General features: G+C 48.1%; 1 protein-coding gene across 2 annotated transcripts in view; it reads right to left on the reverse strand.

Annotated features, from left to right (window-relative positions):
- Nucleotides 1–16,023, reverse strand: part of plekha6 (pleckstrin homology domain containing, family A member 6) — a 351,674-nt gene that overhangs the window by 100,933 nt on the left and 234,718 nt on the right. For both annotated transcript variants that reach the window (XM_070859220.1, XM_070859221.1), the window contains 2 exons: nt 7,739–7,822; nt 2,486–2,621 (listed from right to left, as the gene is read on the reverse strand). In XM_070859220.1, coding sequence (XP_070715321.1) covers nt 2,486–2,621; nt 7,739–7,822 — 220 coding nt within the window. The remainder of the gene's footprint in view (nt 1–2,485; nt 2,622–7,738; nt 7,823–16,023) is intronic.

The following is a 16,023-nucleotide window of genomic DNA, read 5'->3' on the forward strand; positions in this document are numbered from 1 at the left end:
AGCATCAGGTTATGCACAGAGTCCGTCGGGAAACGTCCAAGAACTGACCCCGAATAAACTCCTTTCTCTGTTCCTCTATCATAAGAACATAAGAATTATGAGCAGGAGTAGTCCATTCAATGAGATCATGGCTGATCTTCTACCTCAACTCCACTTTCCTGCACTATTCCCATAGTTACCCAGGGTATAATCCTTACCCTGCTGAATAAACAGGGCAGTGTACAACACACAGGGGAAATTCGCGTTGCCCTGCTCCTGCCGGTAGTGCACCGGGGCCTCTGCTCTGGCACAGCGACTCATTTTCATCCCGGAGCAAAAATTCAGTAGCATCCCACAGCGCCCGCGCTCCGCTTGCGGGTCAGGAATTAAGGGGGAGGTGCAGCGCACACCACTTTACAAAATGGACGACTCACCTTGTCCAATTCACAGGGTCCGTGCCGCGATGTTGCAGTCCGGCACTCCAATTCTGTGCCGGGCTCCTGCCACGGCACCCCGCTCCCCGGTGTTGGCCTCTCCTCCCCGGTGCAGCGATGGCAGTGTGCCCTCCCTTTTAACGGAAGGGGAGGGCCCTGTGCTCCCGTCAGTGCTACGCGTATCCCTTGATTCCCTTAATATTCAAAAACCTATTGTTTTCTGTTTTGAATATACTCAAAGACTGAGCCTCCACAGCCCTCTGGGGTAGAGAATTCCAAAGATTCACCACCCTCTGAGTGAAGAAGTTTCTTCTCATCTCAGTCCTAAATGGTCGACCCCTTATTCTGAGACTGTGACCCCTGGTTCTAGACTCCCCAGCCAGAGGAAACATCCTCCCTGCATCTACCCTGTCAAACCCTGTAAGACTTTTGCACGTTTCAATGAGATCACGTCCCATTCTTCTAAACTCTAGAGAATAGAGGCCTAGTCTACTCAATCTCTCCTCATTGGACAATCTTCCCATCCCAGGAATCAGACTGACGAACCTTTGTTGCACTCCCTCTATGGCAAGTATAATCTTCCTTAGGCAAAGAGACCAAGGAATCCTCTGGAGATAACAAAAATGGCGGCCTCAAAGTTTCTCAGGACGCAATCTTGCCGGCTGTGTTGGGATTGTGCCAGCCGGTACTGACACTGCCAGATTTTGGGGAGTCAGTAGTGGGGTAGATAAGCACAAGCTATCTTATTGAAATGTACAAGATACTGAAGGGGCTCGACAAGGTAGATGCAGAGAGGATGTTTCCACTCATGGGGGAATCTAGAACTAGGGGGCATAGTCTCATTTAGAACTGATGAGGAGGAATTTCTTCTCTCTGAGGATTGTAAATTTGCAGAATTCTCTGTTCCAGAGGCTGGGTCATTGAATATATTTAAAGTGGAGATAGACAGATTTTTGAGTGATAAAGGAGTCAAGGGTTATGGGGAGCGGGCAGGGAAGTGGAGCTGAGTCCATGATCAAATCAACCATGATTTTATTGAATGGTGGAGCAGGCTCGAGAGGCCAAATGGCCGACTCCTGCTCCTATTTCTTATGTTTTTAAGTGCCACTGTTGGTGTACCTCTGGTGCCCGCCTGTCCCAAGTGGGCTTAGGTTGGCACTTCTGTGCCCAATCATTTAGGGGAGATTGCTCATGGACCACCCCCTGTTCCTTGCCATGCCCTCCGCCTCCTCCTGTGCAATGGGGCAGGACCTGTTTTATTTTAATTAAGCCATATCTTTGATCTGTTATAGACCAATCGAGAGAGATCGTTGGCTATGAACGGTCCACAACTCCAATCTCATTGCAGCAATAAAGCACGGAGTGATTGGGCAAGCAGTAGATTCGGGTACAGTTGCAGCTAGCCCGATACTGGAATAGCAGACAGAGCAGAATAGATGTTTGGTGCCGTAATGAGCTCAATGCTCCTGGCACCTGGAGGGAATCTGTGACCATCAGTAGATATATTCCTCACTCCAACACTTGCGATTGCAAACAGCAAGCTAAATTAGGTCAACTGTGAGATTGGAGCCCGCTGGCCAGTAACACAGGATGCATAAAACCCATAATCTACTCACTAACATCAATTAAACATGCCAGTTACAATCAGAGGCTACGTATAGATGCATTTATGCTCAGTTACAATGCGCTGTACATTTGTAAACCATTGGCACGGTTTAGATTGTGATTCACATCAATATGTATTGAGCCTGATGACACACCAGAAATGGGGAGTGACAGGACGGGTACTGGCTGAACCAGTTTTGGGTACATTGCCGAGGCTGCCCATGGCAGTGACGTCAATGACCATTTATTCTTTGGGTGGTAACTTCACCCTCCAATACGGCAGGCGGACACGTAACTGTATTCTAATACATGCCACATCCACCCTCCCAAACGACAGGCGAACACGTGTCTGTATCGTAACACATGCCACATCCACCTTTCCACCTGACAGGCGAACAATTGCCAGTATTGTAATAGCCGTGCCATATTCACAATGTGCCTGTACTGCAGTAAATCGCCATGCTTACCCTGAGCGCCTGTTCCTGAGCGTTTTCTGAAACCAGCGTGTGATTGGACATCTCACTGGCAATGCTGGTTGGGCGCTGACCCCCTCCTCCTTCACCCCACACTCCTCCTGCCCGGTTTGACACGTTAGACACTGGTCTGAAATGACAAATGCAACTGTATTCGAAAAAGACTGAAAATACAGACAGAATTCCCAGATACCGATTTAGTCGCTGACGTCGGACACGTGCGAGTGCCTATTGTATGTGCTGAATCTGTGTACATGTGTCCGTGGTGTATTGGTGTGTGTTGTATCTGTGCATATGTACATCTGTTATTTTTTTTTTTTAATTCGCTCATGGAATGTGGGCATCGCTGGCAAGGCCAGCATTTATTGCCCATCCCTAATTGCCCTCGCCTTCTTGAACCGCTGCAGTCCATGAGGTGAAGGTTTTCCTCGCGGTTTGATACGATTGAGTGGCTTGCTAGGCCATTTCAGAGGGCAGAGGGCGTTGCTGTGGGTCTGGAGTCACATATCGGCCAGACCGGGTAAGGGTGGCAGATTTCCTTCCCTAAAGGACATTAGTGAACCAGATGGATTTTTTATGACAATCCGGTAGTTTCATAGTCAGCATTACTGATAATAGCATTTTAGTTTAATTCCGGATTCTTTTTATTTAATAAACTGAATTTAAATTCCCGAGCTGCTGTGGGATTTGAACTCACGCCTCCGGATCAGTCCAGTAACATAACCATTATGCTGCCATACGTATGCATTATATTGTTATGCTATGTGTGTATAAGTAGTGGTATGTACTGTATCTGTGCATGCGGTTTTCTAAGCTAAACCAAATATGTTATGATCTCTGGCTCAACGTTTTTGACTTAAGGCAGGCCAGAAAGAAATATATTGAAACAATTAGGAGCCTGAAATTTCTGTGGAACCTCTCCCGTTCCATTTATACATCTAGAATCAAAGGCGCTAGACTAGTCACAGTGTAGTCGTTTGTGCTGAAGGAAGATTGTTGGAATTTAATCTTTCGGTCCCATAATAGCTTTGTAGTAATTCAGTCTCATGATCTCATACACACAAGGGGGAACATTGCTCCTGGCCCAGAGGGGGAATCAGCTCCTACATGCTCTCCGCTTCATCACTCACAGACTCACTTTCTTTTTGAAATGTTTTGCCAAGATTTAGTCATATCACAGAAACCGAGGCAGACTCACGGTGTGAGCACTGTGTCTTTCAGATGCGAGGTCAAACCTAACTGTTAGGTAGACATAAAAGAGATTCCGTGGCATTATTTCGAAGAAGAGTGGGGGAGTTCTCCCTGGTCTCCTGGCCCAATATTTATCCCTCAATCAACATCACGAAAACAAATTATCTGGTCATTATCACACTGCAGTTTGCTGTGCGCAAATGGACTGCCGAGTTTCCCCACATTACAACAGCGACCATGCTTCAAAAGTACTTCATTGGCTGTAAAGCTCTTTGGGACGTCCGGAGGACATGAAAGGTGCTATAGAAATGCAAGTCTTTCTTCGAATTAGTGACGCGGGATCTTTTACGTCTACCCACGAGGGCAGGCGGGGCCTCGGTTTAACGTCTCATCTGTTAGTTGGCACCTCCCACAGTCCAGCGCTCCCTCAGCTTAGATTTTGGGCCCAAGTCTGTGGAGCGAGACTTGAACCTACAACCTTCTAACTCAGGGGCGAGAGTGTTTCATACTGAGCCATGACTGGACCAGTTGTCATGTTTTGCTCTGATGTATTTTTTCTCTCTCTCTCTTTCCCATGGCAGCTGGTAATTATCCCGCCATTCACACCCCTATCTAAACTAATCTTTTCCTAACTTCTGCCATTACCATCTCAAGTCGTCCCATCGTCCCTTTTGTCTCTCTAATCTCTCCTGTCTTCCACCCTAACACAGACCTTCCCTTTTGTTTTTTCCTCCCCTCCCCCTTTCAATGTTCCTTACCAATCTGTTCATTTCTAAACATTCGCCAGTTCGGACAAAGGGTCATCGGCCTGAAATGTTAACTCTGTTTCTCTCCACAGATGCTGCCTGACCCGCTGAGATTTCCAGCATTTCCTGTTTTTAGTTTAGATTCCAGCACCCGCAGTATTTTGACTTTGTCCTATTTCTCTGCTCAGCTAAGCTATAAACATCTTCACTTCAAAGAAAATGAATTCTAGTCAATGAAACTTCTAAATTCTTCTGAAATCCAATGGAACAATTTAACTTATTGTTTGCGTGCATGTGCCTCATAGACCCTCCCTGACTCTGAAGTTTACAAAACAGCTCCGATAAATAGAAAGAGTCACATTTCATTAATGCCTTCTGGCTCAGAACATTGCCTGTCTGAAAGAGTGAGTGCCTTGAAGCACATCTACCAGTGGTGATTTATTGAGACCAGTGTGGTCAGCACACCCGGCAAGCTACGCAGTGAGTTTAACATTCACACCTGCCCATTTCCCAGTTACAGCTCGCTAATGTGACAAACAGTCTGTGATGAATGGGACATTTCATAACGTTTCGGATTATACGAAGTCTTCCCATTTCTTAGAACTCTCTCAGATCTAAGTCACGCCTGAAAAATTCAGCTTGCTGCCAAAAAGCATTCTGGCTGTACCAACAACAGTACCAGGAGATCCTCAGAGACAAAGGGGGTGGTTTTAACAGATCGGGAGCGATGCTGGCTTTACACGCTGTCCGATTTTGCTCTACAGGTACAGCATCTTAAATCCGGCTGTCCAAAAATCGGAATTGTCCGAAAACCAGACATATTTGAGAAAATCCCATTTGATATTCAGGGGCTGAAATTGGTCAAAACCGATGGGTTGCCCATTTCTCGGCGGTATGTCGGTGCATAGCGCTAAGCACCGCCAGGGCGGTGTGCGCGCGATTTTCATTACTTTTTTCGCAGCGTTATGCCGAGCGGTGTGCAGGCAGCGAGTCCTTTTCACTCGGGAATCTTCGGCTCCCGAGCTGTGCGCACGCGTATGCCGCTGCAAAGCTCCACCCCACCCCACCCCCACCTCTCCCCCACCCAGAGAGGCACCGACGAGCATCCACAGAGACTGCAGGCCCGAGATCGCTGTGTGGGGGGGGAGAAAGAGAGCGCTGTGGGGGGGGGGTGGGGGGGGAGAAAGAGAGCGCTGTGGGGGGGGGGAAAAAGAGCGCTGTGGGACAGCCCGAGCGCGTTGTGGTGGTGGTGGTGGGGATGGCGGGGGAGGAGAGCGGGGGAGGAGAGCGCTGCGGGGGGGTGAAACGAGGGCTGTGGGACGGCCCAAGCGCGCTGTGGTGGGGGGGGTGGAAATGAGGGGGGGGGGAGAAAGAGCGCTGTGGGGCAGCTCGGGAGCGCCTTGGGGGTATGTACACTACTCCTTTGTACAAAATAGCACTTATTTACTTGTACTTTTAAATCAGGTTACGTTTTTTTTCTTCAGATTTTTTTTCCAATTTATATATATTTATATATAGCGGCGAACTTAATGGGACGGGGGGGGTGGGAAGAGATAGGTGCAGGGAGGGATCGCTGCTCTGGGGGCGGGGGGTGCGGAGACAGAGACAGAGACTGCGGGGTGGGAGAGACTGAAGGGTGAAAGGCAACATTTTTATTTTACGGCTAAAGTTGCATACCGCCAACTAGGGATCGACTTAAAACCACCTTTTCCAGGGTGGTCTGCAGGGTCGGTGGGTATGTCAGTGGTAAGGTGGCAATTTTGGGCGGTATGTCAGCGGTGGGCAGTAGTTCGCTGATGAATTTTCCACCGGGCGGTATGTAGGTATTTTTTGCTGAATTTTGCGATTTTGGGCGTTATGTCGACCAATTTTGGGCCCTCGGTAAAATAAAATCCGTAATTAATTGTCCAAAAACCGGCGGGCCCGGCTAGTTATCGGCTTCACCGCAATGCTTTAAATGACGTGCGATCGGTCCAAGCCAGCAGCCCTCAACAAACAAGCTCTCATATGATCAGTAATAATTTGTAATAAATAGTTCATTTACTTTAAATGCATATTATTTGATCCTTACATTTACCTTATAATAATAGACTTCATTCTACTTCATGTATTCCTCTTTTCTCTTATCCATTCAAATAAGCCTAAGCTCGGCTACTGATTTTATTGATTTTCTTGTCCGAAATCCGGAAAAATCCAAAAACCGGTCTGGTCTCGGTCCCGAGGTTGCTGGATTTGAGACGTTGCAGCTGTACATTGAATCAAGGTCGAGTAATATCGGGTGGGATGTAAAACCGACGTTCCACCCGATCCCATGGGTTTCCCGCGCGGTGATTTAGGTTCAAATTACTGCCTGCTCCCATCCCCAAAGTGACCGTTTGCATGGTGTCCGAGCACAAATGCCTTAAAGGTAACCTCGTTTATCGGCCTGCTTTGTTCTGTGGAGGCTTCTTTGAGAAAGAAAGACTTGCATTTCTATAGCGCCTTTCACGATCACCGGACGTCTCAAAAAGCGCTTTACAGCCAATGAAGCACTGCTGCAGCCAATTTGCGCACAGCAAGCTCCCACAAACAGCAATGTGATAATGACCAGACAAACTGTTTTTAGTGATGCTGATTGAGGGATAAATATTGGCCAGGACACTGGCGATAACTCCCCTGCTCTTCTTGGAAATAGTGCCGTGGGATCTTTTACATCCACCCGAGGGAACAGACGGGGCCTCGGTTTAACGTTTCATCTGAAAGACGGCACCTCTGACAGTGTAGCGCCCCCTTGTACTACCCACATATATTACAGCAGTGGAGGGCAATGAACTAAAGTCCTTCAGGAGATGAACAGAGAGAAGGGCAGCCAGGAATCATGGAACCAGGCTGCTTCAGCAGGTGAGGAGTGAGAGGGCAACTAGGACCCGTGGAATTTTAACCCTTCAGAACATAAGAAATAGGCGCTGGAGTAGGCCATTTGTCCCTTCGAGCCTGCTCCACCACGCAACAAGACCATGTCTGTCTGAGTTTTTACCTCAACTCCACCTTTCTGCACTATCCCCATTTCCCTAAATTCCCCAAAATTTATTGACGTCTGTCTTGAATATACTCAACGACTGAGCAGCCACTGCTCTCTGGGGTAGAAGATGAAGAGAGAGAGAGAGGAGACAACCAGGACCCATGGAACGACAGCCCTTCAGAAGATGAGGAGAGAGAGAGAGAGAGAGAGGGCAACCATCACACATTGAACCAGACCCCTAAGGCAGAGGTGGAGAGAGAGGGGAAAACTGTCAATAAAGATGGAGAGAAAAGGTCACGAGAGACTTACTTGTCTTCCAGTTTGAAGATGCAGTTCTCGATGGGCACCACCCCTGTCACTGGGTCCTGGAACGTGGTAGTTCTTTCATTGTGGCTGAAAAACAAGAGTATAGATTGAGGACCAAGGCACCATTTATTCTAAAGATTCAGGGACCGAAATTATCCCCCTCCTTAAGGTCCATTACTGCCTCCAAGAGGCCGAAATGGGGGCGGTCAGGCCTTTCCGGCCGGGGGCAGGTGGATGGGCTGGCCCATCAGAAATTGCTCTGGGCCGGGAGCGGCAGAAACGGGTTCCCGCTCTATCGGGCACGCGCCGACACCTTTTTGCCCCACGGGAGCAGAGCTACCGCCGCTCGGTGGCCCCAATAGCTTTTTCCCGGTGGAAGCTGCCAGTGGCTGGGCGTAGTGTCCGCCCTTAAAGGGGAAGGCGCGCCGCCCCGACCGCCATTTTATTTTAATAGTCGGCCGACTCTGAAGCTCCCCCTGGTGGCCCAGTGGGCGCCACTAAAGTGGCTGCAGAGCTCGCAGCGACCCCTCCCCTTTAACTGAAGGGGCGGCTCGTTGCTATGTATCAGCATAACGCGGTATGTCCATGTTGCACTGACATCATCACCTTCGCGCTAACGTGCTCTCAATGACACAGCCTCCACAGCTCTCTGGGGCAGAGAATTCCATAGACTTACAATCCTCAGAAAATAAATTTTTCCTCATCTCAGTTTTAGATGGGTGGCCCCTTATTCTAAGACTATGTCCCCTAGTTTTAGTTTCCCCTATGAGTGGAAATATCTCTCTGCATCCACCTTGTCGAGCCCCCTCATTATCTTATAAGTTTCAATAAGATCACCTCTCATTCTTCTGAACACCAATGTGTATAGGCCCAACCTACCTTCATAAGTCAACCCCCTCATCTCCGGAATCAACCGAGTGAACCTTCTCTGAACAGCCTCCAATGCAAGTATATCCTTCCTTAAATACAGAGACCAAAACTGTACGCAGTACTCCAGGTGTGGCCTCACCAATACCCTGTACAGTTGTAGCAGGACTTCTCTCTGCTTTTATACTCGATCCCCCTTGCAATAAAGGCCAACATTCCATTTGCCTTCCTGATTACTTGCTGTATGTAATGAATGTAATGACTCAAAAGACTAGTTACTGTAAACTGCCTCGGGTGTAAATGTGATCCAACTTTATTCGCCCCCAAAGTAACCCGCGTGACAAGCTAGCCGCGCTTATATACGTGTACAGCCCGAAAACCTCCAACAGTGGCGCCCCCTGGTGTCTGGTGACCCCAAGCATAAATACATAACACTGTACCTGCATACTAACTTTTTGTGTTTCATGTACAAGGACCCCCAGGTCCCTCTGTACTGCAGCACTCTGCAATTTTTCTCCATTTAAATTATAATTTGTTTTTCTATTATTTCTGCCAAAGTGGATAACCTCACATTTTCCCACATTGTACTATAACTTGGAACGCCACACAATCCCTTCCAATTTTGGGACCTTGAGGCCCTTCGTGGGCTGAAGTTAAAAGAAGGTAGAGTATCTTTGTTGCTTCAGCTCCTGAAGGAACCAAGAGCTTTGATCCCCTCTGGGAAGGGTTAAGCTTTGCGCCAATCCTGAAGGAGTATCCCGGGGCCTCCAGAAATGGAGGGTGTGGAATTTGGTACTGTGCCCAACAGCCACGAGGCGGGACTTCCTGTGCCAGGCACGGATGTCCTGAGCTGCGGCCTATATTAGGCGCTCCACTTCGTCTCGGAGGCGGGAGCGGGGCGTAAAACCACGAGTGCCGGGCCGAACGATCGCGGGCAAGAAAGGTACGTTTTTTGTTTAAATCGGTGAGAATCATCGCCCCGGTAGCGACCGGCTGCTTGATGCACGCCTCCCACAGCCCTCGGTGCTTTCGCCCGGCACTGCTGCGGGGGGGGGGGGGGTGGGGGGGGCGGAAGACAATTTCAGGTCCGGGGAGCTAACGAGGCGCTACGCACGGCGATTACGTCACGATCTCCGGGCGCAGGAAATCGGGGCGCAATGCCGTATCGCCGCCGCCGCCGCCGAACTCCCGCCAATATGGCGGGAGTCGATGTCAGCGCCGTGCCCGGTCGCAAAGCCAATTTCACCCCGGGCGCTAACGGAAGGCCCAAAGGCACCCAATTTCTCCCCCAAAGACGGTCCTTAAATATTGTCAGGCATCATTTCTGGTGCCAAGGAGGAGGATCTAAACGACATCGTGAACAAGGTGGTGACGGCAGTGTCCAACACTCAGGCTCAGCAACCTGTTAAACATCAGCCTTGTTTTGTTCCATCTGAGCTTCAAAATAGAATCCTTTTGCTGCATGCCCAAAGCTTAAAGTCACGAAAAACAGCGTTACAACGACGATTGTGGCAAAAGGCGCTGAATGAGCGATGTGCATACATGAAAATAAATCCTGATGCAAGGGTCACTTCTCTTGAACCGAGGAATATTTTCGCCGCCACATCAAAAAAAAAAAAATTTGCATTCCTAAAATTCTATCTCAGAGCATCCAGCGACTGAAAGGATCTGCGCGGTTGTTATAGACGGGGAACAATTTCCCCACATCCAGTCTCGGTGAGTAAACAGCTGGATTGAGTGGCACGGTGTCATCCCTTTGCCAGTGCAATCCTCACCATTGGCCACCTGCCTCACTCGTTCCGCAAACATCTCCTCAATACTCACTTGCTGCTGGAACGCTGATAGCAATCAGCAACCACCAGCATGCGAGGCATCAAAGCTACTTTCATGAATAAAACAATTGTCGTCGGGTTACCCAGGCCCTTGGCTGGCCCGATTATTTTGTTACTGTGCGTCTCGGATTTCAATCGGCAGGCGAGGAGTCAAAGGCCTGCCCTCACTATCTCACACCACAGCCTGTCTTCTCACTCCCTCACCACCCGCGCTAAGCAACAGCAACTTGCATTTATATAGCGCCTCTGACGTCCCAAGGTACTTCGCAGGAGTACGATGAGATTTTAAAAATTGACACCGAGCCACATAGGGAGAAATTAGGGCAGATGACCAAAAGCTTGGTCAAAGGGAACATAAAAACAAAAGAATTGGGAGCAGGAGTAGGCTATTTTGGCCCCTTGAGCCTGCTCCGCCATTCAATGATCTGATCTTGGCCTCAAATTCCCTGCCTGTTCCCCATAACCCTTGACTCCCTTATCGCTCAGGTAGGTAACAGTAGGTAAAACAGAGGTGGGTTTTAAGCAACGTCTTGAAGGAGGAGAGAGAGGAAGAGAAGTTTAGGCAGGGAATTCCAGAGCTTGGGGCCTAGGCAGCTGAAGGCACGGCCACCAAAATCCCAGAACTGTTTAACGTGGGAGTGTTTCATTTAATAGAATCATAGCATAGTACAGCGCAGAAGGAGGCCATTCGGCCCATCAAGTCTGCGCCGGCTCTTTCAAAGAGCAATCCAGTTAGTCCCACTCCCCCCGCTCTTTCCCCATACCCCTGAAATGTGTCCTCCTTCAACTATGAATCCAATTCCCTGCAGAAGGATATGATTGAGTCTGCCTCCACCACCCTATCAGGCAGTGCGTTCCAGATCCGAACCACTCGCTGCGTAAAACGGTTTCTCCTCACGTCACCTCTGGTTCTTTAGCCAGTCATCTTAAATCTGTGCCCTCTGGTTTCCCCAAAATTTTCTTTCCAATTTCTCGCCTTTCCCCTGAAGATGTTGACTCTTGATGAGACGCAGCTCCAGGGCCTGTCACAGGCCTCTGTAGCGGATCTACCCTGAATGGTATTCTTCATTTATGGCAGCCTTGCGTGATAAGTGGCTGTAGAGCACAATCCAGCTGTATCCAACACGCAAGAGGACTCCAATTGCTAAATGCAATCCTGTCCTAAAAACGTGCCCCTTTCCAGCAGGCATCACTGGATATAGGAACAAAGGAATAGGAGGCCATTCAGCCCCTCGAGCCTGTTCCACCATTCAATGAGATCATGGCTGATCTGCAACCTACTTCCATAGACCTGCCTTTGGCCCATATCCCTTAACACCTTTGGGTGTCAGCTGTGGCTCAGTAGGTAGCACCCTCGCCTTTGAGTCAGGCGGTTGTAGGTTCAAGTCCCATTCCAGGCACTTAAATCTGGCTGACACTCGCAGTGCAGTGCTGAGGGAGCCCTGCACTGTTGGAGGTGCCGTCTTTCAGATGAGACATTAAGCCGAGGCCCCGTCTGCTCTCTCAGGTGGATGTAAAAATCCCACGGCACTATTTTGAAGTAGTGCAGGGGAGTTATCCCCGGTGTCCTGGCCAATATTTATCCCTCAATCAACATCACTAAAAACAGTTTGTCTGGTTATTATCACATTGCTGTTTGTGGGAGCTTGCTGTGCGCAAATTGTCTGCCACATTACAACAGTGACTGCACTTCACAAAGTACTTCATTGGCTGTAAAGAGCTTTGAGACATCTAGTGGTTGTGAAAGGTGCTCTATAAATGCAAGTCTTATAAAACAAAAAGCCATGGAACTCTGGTTGAATTTTCCCCTTCCTCAGCTCATGGTCAGTTGTAGCATCTCAACTACTGCCACAGCTGAGATCATCTGTATGGCCCGGGAATCAGACCTGGGGTCTTGCGGTCTTTAGAGATTTGAAATAAGCCAGGCCATTGGTGGAGCTTGAAAATTAAGGGCATAGATTCATGGAATATACAGCACAGAAGGCCATTCAGCCCATCGTACCTGTGCCAGCTCTTTAAAAGAACTGTCCAATTAATCCCACACCCGCCTGCCCTTTCCCCATAGCCCTGTAAATGTTCCCCTTTGAAGTATTTATCCAATTCCCTTTTGAAAGCTTCTATTGAATCTGCTTCCACCACCCTTTCAGGCAGCGCATTCCAGATCCTAACATTTTAAAAAAATCTCTCATGAGAACATAAGAAATAGGAGTAGGAATAGGCCATTTGGCCCCTCGAGCCTGCTCCACCATTCAATGAGATCATGGCTGATCTGATCTTGGGCTCAGCTCCACTTCCCCGCCCGCTCCCCATAACCCTTGACTCCCTTATCATTCAAAAATCTGTCTATCTCCACCTTAACTATATTCAATGACCCAGCCTCCACAGCTCCCTGGGGCAGAGAATTCCAAAGACTAACGGCCCTCTGAGGGAAGAAATTCCTCATCTCCATTTTAAATGGGTGACCCCTTATTCTGAAACTATGCCCCCGAGTTCTAGATTCCCCCGTGAGGGGAAACATCTTCTCTAAATCTACCCTGTCAAGCCCCCTCAGAATCTTAGCTGTAGTATGCAGGTGCAGCAAGTGATTAGGAAGACCAATGATATCTTGGCCTTTATTGCAAAGGGGATGGTGTATAAAAACAGGGAAGTCTTGCTACAGTTATACAGGGTTTGGGCGAGGCCACACCTGGAATACTGCGTGTAGTTTTGGATTCCATATTTACGAAAGGATATACTTGCTTTGGAGGCAGTTCAGAGAAGGTTCACTAGGTTGATTCCAGGGATGAGGGGGTTGACTTATGAGAAAAGGTTGAGTAGGTTGGGCCTCTTCTCACTGGAGTTCAGAAGAATGAGAGGTGATCTTATCGAAACGTATAAGATTATGAGGGGGCTTGACAAGATGGATTCAGAGAGGATGATTCCACTGATGGGGGAGAACTAGAACTAGAGGGCATGATCTTAGAATAAGGGACCACCCAGTTAAAACAGAGATGAGAAATTTCTTCTCTGAGGGTGGTAAATCTTTCTTCTCTCAGATGGTGGAATTCACTGCCTCAGAGAGCTGTGGAAGCTGGGACATTGAATAAGTTTAAGACAGAAATAGACAGTTTCTTAAACGATAAAGGCAATAAGGGGTTATTGGATGCGGGCAGGGAAGTGGAGCTGAGTCCATGATCGGATCAGCCATGATCTTATTGAATGGTGGGACAGGCTCGAGGGGTCATATGGGCCTACTCCTGTTCCTATTTCTTATGTTCTTATACGTTTCAATAAGATCACCTCTCATTCTTCTAAACTCCAATGAGTATAGGCCCAACCTGTTCAATCTTTCTTCAGAAGACAACCCCTTCATCTCAGGAATCAATCTCATGAACCCAAATACCTTAATACAACATAATTTTTAAAAAGCACAAGTCTGGTGTGAGTGGAACCCCCAAGTCTATTCCAGTTGCATACACTGCGTTATTGAGATGAGGATCCACTTTCTTCTACCGTGATGCACCAAAGCTGATGACTTCGAGTTAGCTTTGATCCGTGGCCAACAGATTTGCAACACAGGAGACAACACTCGAAGGGTTCATAGAAACATAGAAATTTACAGCGCAGAAGGAGGCCATTTCGGTCCATCGTGTCCGCGCCGGCCGACAAATAGCCGCACGGCCCTCGGTCAGCAGCCCTGAAGGTTACATATAAACCTATGAACAATGAACAATGGCGGAAAGGTCAACCAGTCCACCCCACACAACTGCGACATCCCGTACACTGAAACATTCTACACTCCATCCCAACCGGAGCCATGTGATCTCCTGGGAGGGGCAAAAATCCAGGCCAATTTAGGGAAAAGAAATCTGGGGAAAGTTCTCTCCGACCCATCAAGGCGATCAAAACTAGTCCAGGAGATCACCCTGGCCGTACTTATTTTCAAATGTCTCTGCATTTCGAAGAGCATCTCCTCTCTCTTGTGCTCTGTTCTCTCCCTCGGTTCTGTTTCTGTAAAACCCTCTGGTGTATTCATTGTTTTGAGAACAGACTAGATCAGCATATTAGCTACAAGCAAAATATAACCAGTGGAATCCAACCACTAAACGTTAGGTAATCTTGGATGAGGTCATCAAACACCATCATTCCAGCCTAATGATCAAGAACATGGTTTGTGATGTAATAGTCTCGCCTTCCCAGCTCCCGTGTCTCTCTTTGGTCTCACATGAAAGCAACGCCAATCTCAAGCGGAGGTCTTCGCGTATCCAAAACTATATATATATAGAAAAACGAAGGTGTCAGCCGTGCCTTGGTTGGTCGCACTCTTGCCTCTGAGTCAGAAGGTTGTGGGTTCAAAACCCACTCCAGAGATTTAAGCACATAATCCAGGCCGACACTTCAGTACAGTGCTGAAGGAGTGCTGCACTGCCGGAGCTGCCAGCTTTCAAACGAGGTGTTAAACTGAAGCACCGTCTGCCCTCTCCAGTAGATGTAAAAGATCCCACGGCACCATTCGAAGAGGAGCGGGGGCGTTCTTCCCAGTGTCCTGGCCACTAATTATCCCTCAACCAACATCGCAAAACACAGATTATTTGGTCATTTATCACATTGCTGTTTGTGGGAGCTTGCTGTGCGTAAAATTGGTTGCTGCGTTTCCTACATTACAACAGTGACTACTCTTTAAAAAAATTACTAATTTGCTGTAAAGCATTATGGGATGTTCCAAGCTCGAGAGGGTGCTATATAAACGCACGTCTTTCTTTCTTTAAATGTATTTAGTATATTTTTTATTCATCAGGAGCTGTATGTTGTCAGTGTCGGTACAGAAGAAGGAACACCACAATACATAAGTCTATTTGTCTCAACGGCCCTGGCCAATATTTACCCTTCAACCAACATCACTAAAAAACAGATTATCTGGTCATTATATCATTACTGGGATCTTGCTGTGTGCAACTCTTCTCCACAATCTACTCCACAAAAGCTGCTCTTCTTCAGAATAGTACAATGGGATATTTTACGTTCACCTGAGAGGATTTAACATCTCATTTGAAAGACGGCACCTCCGACAGAGGAGCACTCCCTCAGTGCTGCACCGGGAGTGTCAGCCTGGATTTTGTGCTCAAGTCTCTGGAGTAGGACTTGATCCCATGACCTTCTGACTCAGAGGCGAGATTGCGAGCCTTGAGTCATGGTCGTCGCCCATCATGGACAAAGATTTCAGATGAGGCATAAATAATCTGCTACAGACAATAACCTATTTGAAGTTAATCTAGCCGTGTTGGTATCAGATCAATACCAACACCTGGGAATGTTTGAGATTCTATCATCAAGGCAGCAATGTCTAACTCCTTATATTGGGCCTCCCGTTGATCGCAGGAGCCAGTAAAGGGAACAGCGCACTTCCATTTGCACCAAGAAACGCAGATAGTCCAGCTTCCATAGTGATTCTCATTCTCAAGAGCAAGGACGAGAGGAATGGAGGGAAAGATAGGACTACCATAGAGGAAGTGGAATGGGTAATGTGGAGAGCTTGGGGAAATCTCAGAGGCACAGAGAGTGAGCAAGACATCAGCCATGCACAGAAGGACAATGACGAAAGGATCAGCT

This window comes from Pristiophorus japonicus, chromosome 17 (genome assembly GCF_044704955.1).
Source record: "Pristiophorus japonicus isolate sPriJap1 chromosome 17, sPriJap1.hap1, whole genome shotgun sequence".
Lineage (NCBI taxonomy): Eukaryota > Metazoa > Chordata > Chondrichthyes > Pristiophoridae > Pristiophorus > Pristiophorus japonicus.